Below are 16,885 nucleotides of genomic sequence, written 5' to 3'. Positions count from 1 at the left end.
TTTACTCTGAAATAAGAACTGATTCTGCTCATGGACTGGTTTAAGGTGTCAAAGTGGAACAAGGTTTAAAACAATTAATTAATTTTTTGTTTTTTACTAGAGAAACACTTTCCCTCCCCCACCTGTTGCTATGGGCTGTCAGTCCATTTTAGCCAAATGAGGTGAGTCCTCACCAAAAATCTCCCTGTTCCTAAAACGTTTTCTGTTTGGAAATGTTTAAAAATGTTTAATATGTAAAAAAAAACAAAAAAAAACTGAGCATCTACAGCAGCCACTCTTTAACGTTCCTTTTAAGGTGACGCCATTTTGAATCTCCACGGGTAAATTAACAGAATACCAGTGGAAACATGGAAAAGCTGGACAAACATATTAACAAGAAGCATTTGTTTTATTGGCAAAAAATACTTTCCAGTGATTATTGAGAAAGGTAGAAATAATTTCCAACTTGTTATTTTTTAATAAATGTAAATAATTTTTTTTTTTTTTTTACTAAATTGATGCTACTTTTCAATAGTTGAATTTAGTTTAGCATATCATTTATTTAACCAGTGGAAAACTAAACCAGATTAAAACCTCTTTTCCAACATTGACGTAACCAAGACAACCTGTCAAACTTTGTGAAAACAATGCTAAACGTAAATCTGACAGAGGGATAAATAGTTTTGTGCTATTTAAATTTGGATGGCTTTATGGTGGCACATAGAGAAATTTGAAGTCATATTTTAATGGAAACAGAACTCGTCTGAGCTCGACCTCCTAAGTACAGCTCAGACGGAATGAATGAAACCAACCCATCAGCGCTAAAAGGAATTGGAAAGGAAATAGATTCCTTATATTAGCTCCTTATTCCTACTAAAGTTCCCTGTTCCTACGAACCCCGAGAGGAAAGCTGTTTACGATCAGCGAGGCTCTGATGTCACGGAAAGACTTCTAACGCTAGTGGGAGAAACTGGGAGAGTGTCACAGGAGGGAGAAGGGGGGTAGTTGGGAAAGTTCTATCTGGGGTGAGGGGACTCCGGTTCACACATAAACACAAGGCGCATACGACCCACCGGGGTCGCTGTCAGTTCATGTCAGGGGTCACAGATGCAGCGCGGGCCATCGGCGAGCCGGAAGCCAGGATGTAAACAAGCGAGCGAGAGAGCACTGGGAACGTACACACAGCGGAGCGAAAGGAAGGAGAGATACGGACACCTCTGAACCCGTCAGCCCCGAACTGTTAGCCGCCATGCATGAGCTCGACCTTTCAGACCAGAAAGGGCATTTGTAGCTAAGTGTTATCACCTAATTCTTTTAGAGAAATTTTCTGTTGCATGTATAGTATGTTGAATCTGTGTGCATTGAGAGCAAAGTCACAGCCCTGAGTCACATTTCAGTTCTTTTATAAACAATGTTTGGTTTTTTTGTGTGTTGAAACGATGGCGTGGCAGATGGTGTGAGATAAACTGTGAAAAAATCCAGCTCCTCTGCCTTCTCCCATTGCTAACTAGAAACAACCAATCAGAGGCAAGAGGCGGGTCTTAGCTCTGTCAATACCAATCTCATGTGGCACTTTTTACCCCCCTTCCCCTCTTCCTTTGCTCTCTGCTACTGCTACAGCTTTTCTCCATCGGTGTAGCCTGTTGTGAAAGCTAAGGCTAGTTAGCTTAGCCACCAATGATGGCAGAGAAACTCTTCTGTAACTGTAAGTTGTTTCTCCACCATTAGCACATTTAGCAGTGAGGATATGAGGTTGATTAACAGCGCTAAAACCCTCCTCCTGGCTCTGATTGGTTGTTTTTGCTCAGGAGCGAGCTCTGCTACCTGCTTCAAAAGCGGTCTCCAGTTCACTTGGCATTCACTGGTACTGCACCAGATTTCACTTCGGCCAAACCGAGGTTTTTGTCCACATCAGACGAGTTGGGTTGTGCATTAACATCCCCAACCGAACTGGACTTTCTAGGCAAGCGAACTGCAGTCGGAGTAAGGCGGACTAACTGTGGTCGGTGTTAAGTTGAGTTATTAGCCAAATTCTTTGAAAAAGTAAATTATATGGTTGTCAGTTGGAGATATTTCGAGCAGTTGAACAGAGAAAATCTTCATCAGTGCAGACAGAGCATCTGCATTGTGTAACTTGAGAGAAAGGAAGAGTGTGTTGACTAAAAGATATTTAGCAGCCTGGTTTAGCTGGTGTTTAGTAAGTTTAAACTACCTTTTAAATGCACCAAATGGTACACCTGTGTCAATACGATTTGGTGAATATTTGATCAACTCCTGCTTTGTGTGCTGCAGCCTTTGCCAGCCTCCCCAACCTGATGGAGCACTTGTCCGAGAACTACAAGTACTGGAAGAACCTGGACGACATGAAGTGCAAGAGCCTGCGTCCTCCGCCGCCCTCCTGACTTCCTGCTCTCCTCTCTGGCACCGTGACCCTGACCGGACGCTAAAACAGTTAGTCATTTCAGCCACAGCGCTAAAGTAGCGCGTACGGCGAGAAAACGGGGCCAATTTCCTGCCTGAGAGGAACGAGATCGCTGACTGACGAGCACTGTGGTGCTGATCCCGTCTTCAATCTCAGACGCTTTTCTCGTTCCAGCTGAACATGGTGTTCCACCGCCATGGGAAAAGAAAAAACAAGTTTTCATCTGGCAGCCCAAATTGCTGTCATCCGGCATTTTCTTCTGGCGCCTCTTTGAAACTGCCTGGACCTCGCGGCTCACCTGACAATCTGTACCATACAGCGTAACACTCCTAAAATCTGCACTTTAGCAAATCAAGACCTTTGGATTTCGAGCTCCGTTTTGCTCTTTACTTTTTATTATTATTATTATTTTCTTTTAACCTTGTCATTTTATATCTGGGTGTGGTTCCAAAAGAGCGACGAGACCAAGAGGCGCTTGGCTAAAAGGTGAGCATCTCTAGCGATTGTGCTTCTTCGTAGATGTGAGTTCGCATCTCTAAAACTTCCGATACAGACTTGTGAAGGTGCTCACCTGAAATTATTCATCCTTAATGTCTATAAAAAACAAAACAATAAAAACATATATATGGGACCAAACTGTAAGCATCCCCAGTAGCCCTGAGCAGGAAGAGTGTCAGGGGAGATTCCAAGAACAGATCTCTGGAAGCAGCGGGGTGCGCCGATAGTTCAGCCTCATAGATAAAACCTGACAACCAAGGGCTGTTCTGTGTGCTGCGGACGTCTTAAGGTCATGTAGCCTGAGAAAAAAGATAGAATCTGCAGCTTTAGCTTCTTTCCCGTCTTTAATGTGTGTAAAAGCAGCCGATGTGGACGATGGAGATGCTTTCAACGAACAGAATGCGCTGCACCGGGGTAAATGTCGAACTTTTAGCTTTGCGACACAAACTGTAGAAATGAACTGTGAGCATCTGAGCAGGTTTCATGTGGACAAAACTTTTATTTTAGTAGTTTGGGGAGGAAATTGAGCTCATAGAGCTCCCTCACCCCCCAAACAAATTCAATTGTTACATTGAGAACATTCAGCCATTTATTTTCTGATTTGTCACACGTCTTTACAAACAAACGTGGCTCAGTCTGACCCATGAGTTGTTACCCAGTAAGATCTCTGAAGCCGTAAACACGACCAATGAAAAATCAGTTGAGTTTTTTAAAAGACACAAAAAAAAAAAGAGAGAAGAAAACCTGATCAAATCACGGATATGGTATGTATGCCCTCTGGTGGACATAACAAAGATTTGCACATCAAACCAGCAGTTAAATGTGAGCAAGAAATCACTTCTTCTATAATTGGACATTTATTCATACATGATTTTTTTTTTCTTTTTTTTTAACAGATACGCAAATTTTCTTTGAGTTGAAAAAGTATTGGCAACCATTTAAGCAGCCAGAGGAGATTATGGCGGCGATGGTGATCCTCTGGGCTGCAGCCACACAGCTACACACTGCAGAATCAACCAAAGGCACAAAGATTCCCTCATAGGTGCCTTATATCTCACTTTTCTCCTCACACACTACAACATATTCATAGTAATGGCTCCTGCTTTCTATACAAAGTGAATCACAAGAAAAGCCATAATTGTCATGGGTGATTTTTAGGATAAAAGAAAACACATCTGCGACGTTGTTTCATGGTCTTCAGTCGTCCCGTCACAGAGGTCCTGGGTTTTAAACTAAAAGGTTGCATTTGTTGGTTCGTTTTGCTCATGGTTTCAAACAACTTTAAAAAACCACACACACAACTTTGTCCAACATCACTGTATTTGTTGTCACTTTAATGATGATCACTTTCTTACGAAAACGCCTTAATCCTGTCGTGTGTCGCTGTTTGGGTGTGCTTTGCTTGTGCCGCACTGTAAAACTACTTGATGCACCTGCTGTTCATGTAAATACTCAGCTAACACGCTGGTTTTCATTTGCCTTGCTTCGCTTTTAATGTTTCTTCTTATTTACTAAGGGGTGCACCGATGATTCAGCACCGATTTCCTCAATTTTGGGAGATCGGCAATTGGCCAAAGACACTTAAATGTGAAATTGATCTTATCTAACGCCACAAAAACCTAAAAATCGCCCCCATTTGCGCAGCCTGGCTGACGACCCCCACATCAGGTCACGGTTTGCTAACTTAGCGACTTTGTTGCCATATTAAGTGACTTTTCAGACAAAATTAATTGGTGAAAATTGGAATCGGCAGGTCAGGCTATGAAAGATAGTTGATCGGCCAGAAAGCTGCAGTCGGTGCTCCCGTTATTCACATTTCGTTCCATCGTGTCCAAAAATACAGTGACCTGGAACACGGTTCCAGCTCGGATTGTTTCACGGCCATGAGTGGATATTTTTGCTATCCTGTAACTAGAAATTTTAGAGAGACAGAGAGAGATTTTAGACCACAGACAGCCATGCCTTTTCCACTGAGCAGCCACTACTTGAATGCAACATGCATTCTGTGTCTTTTAGCCTGGCAGAACCACAGACAGCTTCGCCTTCAGTGACGGCCGTGCCAACTCTGAGCTTTGCACCATTTATAGATGAAAACCGTCATCAGAGAGTGGTATATATATATGTAGAGTTGAGAAAAATCTATTTTTGAAAAAATTATTATTATTGCCCGTGACAACTGTACTGTGTTTTTAAAGATTTTACTGCCTCTTGCATAATAGTTGTAAGTTTTACGCTCCACCTTCCTAAAGTCTGCCATGGCTGATTGTTTTGAAAGCTTTGTGTATTTTTCTCTCGCCACATTATGTCTTATTTTTGATGTTTTCTGTCAAACAAAAAAAGTATTGTGAGAGATGAATAAAGCATTATTTAACTATGAAGTGGCTACATCACTGGCACCAATGCAGATGTCGAACCTACTCTCTTAGTTTCCCTCTGGTAAAGTTTTAACCATGTTCTAACCATATATTTTCAACTTTGAACAATTTCCATGTTCAAAATTGCTTAATTTTTTAAGCAAAAGATATGAAAGTTCTGGTGGATACACTGACATCCAGTCCTGCTTCAGGTGTCATTTTGTTGCAGACGGTTTCACATTTTTCACCATCACAATCTGACTCATGGTAGAATTCATACTGGAGTTCATTATGGCGAGCTAGCCAGGAGGCATCGCCAAAACCACGGCACTTTCATCCATGTTTCACAGATGATATGAAGATCTTTACCTGGCGTCGGCACAAAATAATCCCAAGAGCTGCAAATGGCCCTCCAGCCATAGTTTTGACACCACTGGTTTAGAGGAAAAGAAGCAGCGCCGGAGCAGATCCAGGTAAAAATGGGAACTATATCTATTGGACATCATCAAATGTAAACGGAAAATAAACGATAAACTTTGTTTTTGCGTAACTAAACGGAAAGAAAAAAACGATATCCCATCAGTTTGAGAAATATGATTTATTTCATGAATAAATAAACATGCAATATCACATTTACAAAGTGTGACATTTAATATGCGAGCTTAGTTTGGCACTGATTGGTGCACTTAATAAAAACAGAACAGCTTAGCAGGATTCTGGCAGCTGCCTCCATAACTCACCAGTGTAAGCTGTAAAGAAAAAAAGACTCATTTAATAGTGAATCTTTTAAATGAAGATTCACTTAATCTTCACTTAAAGGTTGTTAAGCCTGTTCTTAACACTGGGCTTAAGAACAGGCTATCTGCAGTTGAACTGAAGACTTTTTTTTTAATGCCACCTTGAATTAAATTTAAGACCTAAATGGAGGATGGGAGATTCTCCTGTATTATAATCAAGTCCAGCATAAATTGTGATATTTCTGGGCTGTGTTTATGGGTCTCAACAGTGGCTTCTCACTGCAAATTCTCTTAACCTCAACTCCACACAAAGGTTTTAGCTTCAACGTTTTTTGCCTGGAGTATAAACGCAATTAAGATGTCTGCGCCCGACTCCAACCTTTGGCTGACAGGAAATGACATGAGATTAAACAGTTCTGCTGCAACAAAATTTAAGATCTGTGACTCTTATCGTTAAGACCAACTTACATTTTGATGAATTAAAGACATTTTAATGCCTTAAATTTAAATACGTGGATTCAAAACGTTTTAAGGAATCGTGGACACCCTGAAAAAGGAAAATGCTAAAATTTGTATTTACAGGGATTTTTTTTTTCTTACCTCAAACAGGATTCAGCTTTATGGATCTCAAACAATGATGGAAAGAAAAGCAATACGTGTTTTTTAACCATTTTCATTCACTTTAATTAATGAACTTTCCTCAATAAAAAAATAACTAGCCAACCAATGAATGTAAACAGCAATCGTCAGTCTGCAGTCATATGGTGTGCGAGGCAACGATAGTCATCCTTCTCTTCTGACTAAAGGCTTCGTTTTCAGAGTCCTCCGTTCTCCTCCAGCTTCTGGAACAGCGCCTGGCTGCGCAGCCGGGACTGCCTCTCCCCGTCCTTCCACAGAATCAGCAGGTGGTCCGTCGAGCACGTCACCAAGCCCTTCTCCCTGAAGCTCAGGAACATCTGAAAGAAGAAATCTGGCATTGGCGGCTGAAGAACTCCGCCACCGTCTAGATTGTGCTACAGAACGTCAGTAGCACGGGTTCATACCTGGACCGCTCCCGAGTGTCCAATCAGATCTCCGGTCAGCTCCAGTGTCCTCAGGTTGGGAATTTCCAGGACCTTCTTTGACTGAGGACCAGGCTGTTTGCTCGACCGTCCAAAAGTCCACATACCAAAGAATCCTGTTAGAAAACAAAAAGGATTATTTGCAATAATACTGCAAAACATTTCAACTTTTTGGGAATTTGTGACAGTTTAGCATCACTTAGCAATTTTCTGGAAGTTGCAGAAAAATTAAGACATAATTTCACATTTTTAAGCAATGAAAATCTGAAAAGGGTTTTAGTCCCCCCTAAAACTTTAAGGACTGTGTAAAGCTTAAACCAGAGCTAAAATGAAGTGTTCTGTATGGTGTGGGTGTGTGTGTGTGAACCAGGTTTTTATATCCTCGTGGAGACCTATTTCTGCCCACAATGTGGGGACCACCGCTCCTTATGGGGACATTTTCTTGTTCCCCATGAGGGGAAATGCTGTTTTTGGGTTAGGGGTTAGGTATGTGATGGTTAGGGGTAGGGATAGGGTTGGGCTGTAGAATATGAATGGAAATCAATGTAAAGTCCCCACAAGTCATGAAAATACAACTTTGTGTGTGTGTGTGTGTTAACCTGCAGATGCAGGTTCAGCAGCCAAAGGTAAATCTTGGACCTCCCACATCCTCACGCTGCCGTCTTCAGAGCACGACATCAGCTCACTGAAACAGGAAGTGTCACACACCATCAAACACACGCAGCCATCGAGAACAGTTCAGTTTGTTCTCCTATTCCAGTCATCATTGATGACTGTCTACATTTTTTCCCCTCTTTCTCCTGGCTGATTGTAAACCGAGACCCTTTGGATCCTTTGTAGAATCTCTGCAAACTGTGGTTTTAGTAAAACGACGTATATGAGCAAATGTGGAGAAAATCCCACGAGAATATGAACTGGTGTACACCTTTCAGATCTTCTGTACATATATTTCTGTTTGGGTTTTTTTTTTACAGAAGAAAGTCCCTGTCACTGTATTAATCACTGATTGAAGAAACGTCCCAATAACCTGAACTTGATTTTCACAGATGCTACAAATCTATGAAACAGGTTTAGAGCAGCAGCTCCCTCGTGTGGCCAAAAAGTGTGTTACACTATGTTCATTTAAATGCTTACAAAATGCTTCAACATTTTATGATTTAGTAGAGCCTATAATAAACATTATGTACAAAGCCTATAATAAACTCTTTTCCAGGTGTAAACAGACATGGTTCAAAATTAAAGTAACAAACTATGAATTAAGAGAGAAGCATTTGTTAAAAAAAAATACATAAAAGATCAGGGCAAATATTAAAAACAATTGAATTCCAGTTGGAGGGGTTCAGGGGTGGAGTTACAACTGTGTATTTTACTCTTTAAATGTATATAAAAGAACTACTGACCCAAAACAAGCTCCTACATATTGCTGAAGTGATACTTGCAAATTAGTTTTGAAGTATATTAGAAATAATATACTTGCACTTTAAACCAAACAAAAATCCTCTTGATTTCAGCAGCGTAATGGTTTGATGCGTTTTCAGTCTTCATCTACATGTCAGGAATGCCTTCAGATTTATCCATATAACTTATTTGGCTGAAGACCAATAACTGAATCAAGTATCAATAATAGTAATTAATAAATGAATAAACTAATGAACAAAGACAAGGTGCAGCTTTGTACCCGTCAGACAGCAGCATGGTGTGCAGCACATTGGAGTCGTGTGCGGCCTTCCTGTAGGCCACCACAGCTTTGGTCACAACGTCGTACACATACAGCCCACTGCCCACAGCCGCCAGGATCAGCTACAAAATAAAAGCACTTTGTTTTGTTTGTTTTTCTCTCTCTCTCTCTCTCTCTCAAGAAAACCGTCACCTCCATGAAATATGGCGCACTGTTGCGACTGCTGCTCTCACCCTCCCATTGGAGGTCAGGTGCTGGATGGACATCTCACTGGGCTTGGGAGCGGCCAGTCTGATTTCCGTCTGGCTGCTGGGGTGAGACTCCTCCCACAGGATGTGCTCGTAGGCCACATTCCAAAAGTTAGCCGAGTCCCACAGGATCAACTCGCCCGAGTGGGAGCCGCTGGCAAACATCCCGTCTGGGGGACGAGAAACCAGAAATTCTCCAAATAAAAATAATCCAAAAGACAAAAGCAAAACAGGAAACGTTTCAGCTTCACGGAATGCGGGTTAACGTTCCGTCTTTCTTGTCGAGAAAATCATCAGGAAATTAACTCGTGGAAGAATTAACTCATTTTCTCGAGGTAACAAGAAGTTAACTCGTTATGCCAAGAAAACGGGAAATTGACTAGTTATCTCGAGAAAACCATCGGACAATTAACTGATATCAAGAAATTGTCAAATTAACTTATCTCAAGAAAACGGAAAATTAACTTTTTATCTCAAGATAACAGGAAATTAATCTATCTTGAGAAAACCATCAGAAAATTAACTCATCTTGAGGAAACGGGAAGCTAACTCATCATCTCGAGTCAGCAAGAAGTTAAATCGTTAGTTCAAGAAAAGGGGAAATTTACCAGTTGTCTTGAGAAAACCATCAGACAATTAACTCATAATCTCGAGAAAATGAGAAACGAACATGTTAACTCGAAAACTGGAAATTAACTCGTCGCTAGAAAGCCAGAGGCTAACTCATTATCTCCTGTTAACAAGAAGTTAACTCGTTATCTCCAGAAAACAGATAATTAACTTCATAATTTGAGAAAACCGAATACGACCGCTCTCGGCTTCCGTACGCCTTTAATGCATATTCACAGTTTGATTGGTTTTTTTTTGCGACCAAGCTGACCGTTGACGTTGATGAGAGCTCGGATCTGGTCGTGGTGATCAGAACAACGCGAGACCTCATCCAGCAACACAGACGAATCTGATGACACGGTCAATCTGTAGATCACTGCGTGGAAGAGAGACTCAATCATTCACAGCAACTTTGACGCATCGTCACAACACATGACCCAACTCCTTCAGTCACCTATCGCTTTATCCACAGCGGCTGCCACGCAGTTCTTCGGCAGTTCTACCAGAGCAGCGACTCCTGCAATAACACCAAAACATTCACTGGTTTACTCTCAACCAGCAGTATCATAGGCAACCGGTTGTCGGTGCAACAAAACGGACGACGTTTCCTCAGCCACGTTTTTTTAAATTGTCTTTCGTTTGCTCTCACCGGTGTCGCTGTGCTTTTGTCTGTGACAGAGCAGCTGGAAGTCTTTGTCCCAAACGCACAACTCCTGCCCGCCGGACAGCCACACAGACAGCCGCTCCAGCACCAGCAAACACTGACACACACACACACACACACACAGAGGGAGAGAGATCAGAGCAGGAAACATACCCCAAAGACGCACAGAGAACATCTGCAGGGATGAGAAATATAATTAACCTGCGCATGATGCAATTAACCTTCATCTGCAATCAAGAAAAAAAAAAAAAAAGGCAATTACAGGTTTTAACCTTAAATAATAGCTGGGGGAAAATTCACTAGAGAGTCAATTTCAGCGAGCAGTTCCAGGGTCCGTCTGTTTTAAGTTCAGTTTGGTTCTTGACTCTTCTTGAAACGCAAAAGCAGATTTTCTGTTAACCACAGACACTGTGTGACAGAAAGTTAGTTTTTTATGCCCTCTGGGTGGAGAGGTTTGCTAAAGCCTGAGAAGTTATCAAAAGTGAGCGGCTCTAAGATTTCCAGGCGGTCTAAACCAGTGGTGGGCTGTTTAGAACACTGCCCCCTAGTGGTAAAAGTTACATTTTTACAGATGCTCAGGTGACTAAAAGCTTAACGATTACAGATTAAGTTGAAGTTGATCAGATGTTCATCTCAATCCTTAGCAAGTTTTATTGTGGCTTCCCTGTACTAATACTGGAAGTCAAATAAAAAATGCTTTTAACTTATAAAAGCTTACAATCCATTAGATTGGACATTTGTTTCGTTGAAACCATTTTCCCCTCCATTTATTGTGTTTTCTGTCCGTTTTTAACTCATTTAGTTGATATTTTGCTCTCCGCGTTGTGACTTTTGACTCCACAGCGGCGCGCCCGCTAAGCACAAACACTTTTATCGAATCTCTTCCGGGTACCTTCACCGAAGACTGCAGGTCTGAAATGGTCTGCACTCTGTTTCCTGTGTCAGGATCCCACAGCTGACAGCAGAGTCAAGGAGCGTGAACAACGGCGACGTGAAGGAGGCTTTGTGTGACTGTGCGGGCCTGGAGGATACACTGAGGCTCCGGTCTGAGGAGGCGGTGAGGAGCGACGTGAAGCCGTCGCCGCAGGAGAAGGCGCTGATGGCTGTGATCTGCTGGGAGTGTCCTCTCAGCTCCTGTAGCCGCTCTCCTGACTAAATCAGACCAAAAACAACAATGATGACACACTTAGAGACGTATTCTTACCATTTCAGCCGTTCCACATTCGGTCATGGTACAACCTTAATGTATGTTAACAAAACATTAGCTGGAAAAAAACAAAAAGAAAGAAGTATTTTGTATCTGAAGGCATTTTTTCTTTGTTTTTATGCCATTTCTGCAAATGAACTCCGCGACCGAATAGTAGTGGTGGAATATTTTATATTTTCTTTTTTTTTTTCCAAAGGAACATATAGCTAACTGTCATCAGCATAAAGATGACAAGAATATTTGTGCTTTCTTAAAGCTCCATGGAAGTAGGTATAATGAAAAAAGGTGAGGGGTGAGAACTGGGCCTTGTGGGACTCCACGATAAAGGGAAACGGAGGAAGAGTTGAAATTTTCCTGAATAATGTAAGCTGCGTTTCCATTAAGCTTTAAATTGTGTGATTTGACATTTCGGAAAAAGATTTGCTTAATCTCAATCTCATTTGTTTTTAGACTTAGTAGCTGGGATGATGAGGTTTTTCAGCTACATCAAAGTTAGTGGGTTTTCTGCAAACCTGCGACAAAAAACACTTTTTTCGCGTCACACGAGTCACATGATCAACAGCCAGATGTAATCAGTTATGAGAAAGACGAAGAAGACGACAGGAAGTGGGACAGGAAGGAGGATGATGACGGGGCAGCATGTTTTTTTTATGACTTATCACGTGAACAAACTTATGTGATTCTAATTGCAATTCTTTTTTTCTAATGGAAACTCTGCAATTGTGAAATTGTGTTTGTTCGACTTTAGCGGAACATTGGAGTTTTGCGCACATAGAATATACAGAATGTTCTGTCTGGTAGGATATGAACCAGGAAAGGGCATTCCCTCAAAATTAAAACATCATACCACACAATATCAAATGCAGATATTAAATCCATTTATTCCAAGATCCCGCAATTTCCAGAGCCTGTAGCTAAAACAATGTAGTTAAAAACCCATAAGCAGTGCAGGTTGCGTACTGTGACGGGACTTAAATCCAGACGGAAGACCTCAGGAATGTTATGTAGTGTGAAAATGTCAATCAACTGCAACATGCAGCTTCAGTCATTATAGCTAGAAAGCAGCAATCAGGCCCAAAACCTGGGAGCAGTGATGGACTCTGACCCGAACTCGGCGTTCTGTCACCTTAAGTACATTTCCTGGATTAAAGAAATAATTTCCCGGCAAGATCTAGAGAAACTCATCCACGCGTTTATCTTTACTGCGTTTATTGTATTTTCTTCACAAGTCTGCCTCAAAATAAATAAATAAAAAAATCAGACACATGCAGCTGATCCAAAATGCTGCTGCTCCCTTTCTGACTAAAACCAGGGAGACAGAGCACATCACACCAGTTCTAAAGTCCTCACACTGGCTCCCTGTAGGTCAGAGAATAGACTTTAAGACGTCGAGAAGCAGCGTTTAGCTTCTATGCATCAGAAATGTGGAACAAGCTTCCAGAAAACTGTAAAACAGCCGAAACACTGAGTTCCTACAAGTCAAGGCTAAAACTATCACCTGTTTAGAGCTGCCTCTGGTCCTTAATAACTGGAAAATTGATCAACATAATTGATGTGTTTTTATGGTTTTGATGAAGGCCTTTGACAAATTAAAATGTTTATTGCTAGCTTCATAATTGGTCGGTGTATTAGGTTTTTACGATGTGAAAGATTTTAAACCGTCTTGTTGCTGAAATGTGCCTTACATAAAAGCATGACTATATGTAGAGGATTTTCAGGATGTGGCTGCTACACAAACCAAGCGCTGAAGGTTCTAGAGGTGTGAATAGTTCGGCAGAACTCTGTGATTTACTGTCGCCGATATTTCATTCGGACTGCGGGTCGTTACCTCGACGTTCCACACCAGCACCAGGCCGTCGTCCCCCGCCGAAGCAAACCTGGAAGATTAAAAAAAAAGCGATCAGCGGCGCGGCTTGGTGCGCCTCGGCTCCCCGCCCCGCGTAAGGGGATCGTTTCCACACCGCCTTAAAGTCGGGAAACCCAACAGAACGTCGGACTTATCGACTCGACTCGCCCTCTGACCCCGAACCGTCTTTCTTTCAAAGAAGGAGAAGAAGAAGAAAAAAAATCAACACAGGATGAGCTGATGAAACAAGAGATTAAATGAAAAGAGAGGAACTGTTGAGGATATATTTCTGGGACTTTCAAAAGCAATCTGGAGGAAATTTTCTGGCCTTTGCCCCCCCCCACCCCCCCCCCCCACACACACACACACCTCCGACCGCGAGCCTTCAGGCCCCCGAGGAGGAGATTATTACCGCAGGAGTCCAGGCGTAAAGCGACCCCCACCTCCTGACACATACACACTTGCTTAGCTCCGTTATAAATCCCCATCTGACCACTTATGCTGACCCAGTGTAGCATGCCGGCCTGCTGCTTGGCCTCTTTTTGTTTTTTTTTTGTTGTATTTTTATTTTCACAAAGAGAGACCAGCGGCGTTCTATCTGCGTGCGCGGTAGGCATTAGAAGTCTACTGCACGCACAATCGCTATCTGGTGATGATGGGCCTCTTGTCATGCTCTGGAAGTTTGCAGTAGGTGAGGATCTCCTTTCAATCACAGAGGGATGGAGGCCAGCCAAGGGTGGAGAGGTTGGAGAAAAAGGTGGTAGTGGAAGGAGGGTGAGGGAGGCGGTGGGGGAGGTTTGTGGTCGGCTTACCTGAAGTCATCAATCTGCACCAGAAATCGAACGATGTCAAAATGTCCTTTCAGCACCTGCAGCTCAGTGAAGCAGTTTTTGGGCTGTTCCTCTCCGATGCACAACACGGGGCTTTTCTGCACACACAGGAGAGGCAGAGAGGGAATGATGTGGTGAACTCTCAAAACTACTATTTGTTGAGGGGAGAAAAAAAAAAAAAAAATATATATATATATATATATATATACAACAGGCTTTTTTTGGTTTTTTTATCTCAACATCTTAGCAAATTACATATTCTTGGAGGAGAGTTTATAAATAGCAGCTCTGTTGCAGAACAGCATCAGCAAGTAGTCCAGGACTTTTTAGCAGAGGTGGGTAGAGTAGCCAAAAAATTGTATTCAAGTAAGAGTAGCAACACTTCAACATATTGTAAGATGATTTATTTTTTCCTTTTGAGTTAATGTGGTTATATAGAAGATCAGTTACTACAGTTGACCCATAGTTAAGGAATTGTGCTGTGCCTTTAAGGGGAGCTGTTTCTTTCTTCTTCGTTGGTTATTTTGTTTTGAGGTGTGCCCGAGACGGGTTCTGTTCTGTTAAAAAGGAAGGTTGAATAAAAGTCTGGACAGCTACGCTATTCCCTCTCAGTGTTCTGCTCTTTCTCCACCCACGATCTTTTATTCTACGATAACACCGATTCAATTCACATCGTAGTGTTACAATATTTTTGCTCACCTAAAAGTAAAGGTACGGTGCGGTACTTTCACTCGTAATAGTTTTAAGTTATTCAGATAAATGTGAGTATCTCGCTACTGAATACCTTAAAAACCCGATGTTAGCTGGGAACCAATGTGCTAACCCAATGGTTCCTGGGTTACGTTGAGCTGGAGCACAATGTATTCCAAATTCAATCAATTTGACCTCGTTATTATTTTTTTTTTAAATTTATTATTGAAAGAAGCTGCAGTGGAATAGAGCTTTATTGGCTGCTTGTGAAAATAGTTCCGAATGTTTCTGAATAATAACAGGCAGGTGTTTTGGTCACAAAGCTAATATACGAACATTGACCCTTGAAAAGGTCAAGGGTTTTGTTTATAAAGCGTTGAATAAAAAAAAAAAAAAACAATGGTGAAATTCGACAAGAAAACCTGGATTCATTTTTATTATATTTTAAAGTAGACACTGTAATGACTGTAATGTGTACTTGAATGCACCATAAAGTTATTACTCGCAACCATTACCGCTGTTTGAATTCAGAAGCTCAAAGGTCTGACAACATGGCAGAACCGAGGAGGAATCACATTTTCGTGGGGGGGACCACACTCGACACAACACCTGCAGCAGCTAGCTTACCTCCACCGAGTTCTGCGCCTCCCGACCTCCGAGAATCCAGCGCAGCATGACGAATCGGCGGCTCCAGAAACAGCCACCGTAAACTGACTCCCTCAAAGTAAAAACAATAAAAAATCTAACTAACAACAGCCTCCCTGCGTGTCTAGCTCAGGCTGCGGGGTGAATCATGCCTCACCGGTCACCAGACTAACCGAAAAATCCGAAACGTTCTCGCGTGACTTGCTTATGGGGAGATTTATAAGTGAAAGAATCCGAAGAATCGTAATATTACAACAAAATAGAGACGATTACACAGTCAGAATTGAAACGACATAGTGTAAAATGAAAGGGGGGGAAAAAGGCACAACCACAACAAACCACTCATGTGACTACGGAAGCTTTTCAGGGACAAACTAGACTGAAGACGATTCATATTTGGGAAGTGAATCTAAATGGCGTCACGTGTTGTGTTAGAAATGTCGACATTTACTTCGACTTTCTTGTTTGTTTGTTTTTTTATTTTTATGATTTACTTGAATATACAACTGCTGTTATAACGGTGGCACTGAATCAACATGTGTCCAAACTTTTTGTCATTTGGGCCAAAATCATCATGTCAAAATAACTTGCTAAAAAAAATCAGAAAATATACTGTATCTTTTCCTCCTCCCAGCTTACTAAATTAAACAGCTTAATTAAACAGTATTTCAATTAAACAAATAGTACTTTTTGTGGGGTGGGAATGTGTAATACATTGTACATCCTGTACTTAAAAAGACTTTTCCACATTTATCTTATTGGAAGAAAGATTGTGTTTTTCCGTGTTAAGCGCTGTGCTATTTGACATTCGTTGGAAGAAATCAAAATAAACAGGAAAAAAATGCTTGCTTTGTATTTATTTGCCTGATCAGCCGGCATTAGTAAACGCCGTACCTTAGATTTTAACGTTCTAAGGCATTCGTGATCGCAACCTACCTGTGTCTGTGAACTTTTTATTTATTTATTTATTTATTTATTTATTTATTTATTTATTTATTGCCATATTTTGTGGAAGGTGATTTAAAACGCCTGGATAGACGGAAAAAACACCGATAGAGATTCTCAAATGAAATCTGGTCGGCTGCCTTTTGTGACGTCATCAGAGGCGCGCGCGCACACACACACACACACACGGAAGCTTGGTTTTGAGAGGGCAGATTTGAAGATTTGCAACAAAATAGCAAAACAGATAAATAAGGAGCTGACCATGTCAGCTTTTTGTATTGGTGTCTAACTATGTCCAAGCATAATTTGATTAATTCAGCAAAAATGACTGACTGGTAGCTTTAAGTAGGACTTAAAGTTCTACTAAGATCAATTGGGACATGAGTATGAGGGAGTTTCTTTTTTGCGAATATGTCGCAGAGGAAACATCAGTGGGGCTGAAATAAACAGCAAAAAGAAAAAAAAAGTTTTC

The 16,885-nt window shown here is 41.5% G+C and overlaps 2 protein-coding genes across 4 annotated transcripts in view; one reads left to right on the top strand and one right to left on the bottom strand.

The window, feature by feature from the left end:
- The window catches only part of pde8b (phosphodiesterase 8B), a 64,091-nt gene extending 58,814 nt beyond the window's left edge, over nt 1–5,277 (top strand). For all 3 annotated transcript variants that reach the window (XM_023338131.1, XM_014470028.2, XM_023338132.1), the window contains exon 22: nt 2,272–5,277. In XM_023338131.1, coding sequence (XP_023193899.1) covers nt 2,272–2,381 — 110 coding nt within the window. In that variant the 3' untranslated portion in view covers nt 2,382–5,277. The remainder of the gene's footprint in view (nt 1–2,271) is intronic.
- A 1,380-nt stretch (nt 5,278–6,657) lies between these two features.
- On the bottom strand, nt 6,658–15,825 carry wdr41 (WD repeat domain 41). Its single transcript, XM_005802445.2, has 13 exons — nt 15,451–15,825; nt 14,116–14,231; nt 13,286–13,334; nt 11,283–11,402; nt 11,143–11,205; nt 10,236–10,347; nt 10,041–10,103; nt 9,858–9,962; nt 8,963–9,147; nt 8,730–8,851; nt 7,651–7,736; nt 7,034–7,167; nt 6,658–6,946 (listed from the first exon to the last, which is right to left on the bottom strand). Exons 1-13 carry the CDS (start codon nt 15,496–15,498, stop codon nt 6,806–6,808), a joined length of 1,344 nt encoding a protein of 447 aa, XP_005802502.1. The 5' UTR covers nt 15,499–15,825; the 3' UTR covers nt 6,658–6,805.
- Between the last annotated feature and the right edge of the window lie 1,060 nt (nt 15,826–16,885).

Source organism: Xiphophorus maculatus, chromosome 8 (assembly GCF_002775205.1).
Source record: "Xiphophorus maculatus strain JP 163 A chromosome 8, X_maculatus-5.0-male, whole genome shotgun sequence".
In the NCBI taxonomy this organism is placed as follows: Eukaryota; Metazoa; Chordata; class Actinopteri; order Cyprinodontiformes; family Poeciliidae; genus Xiphophorus; species Xiphophorus maculatus.
Note: the sequence above shows the minus strand (reverse complement) of the source record. Positions and strands in the feature narration are given on the sequence as shown.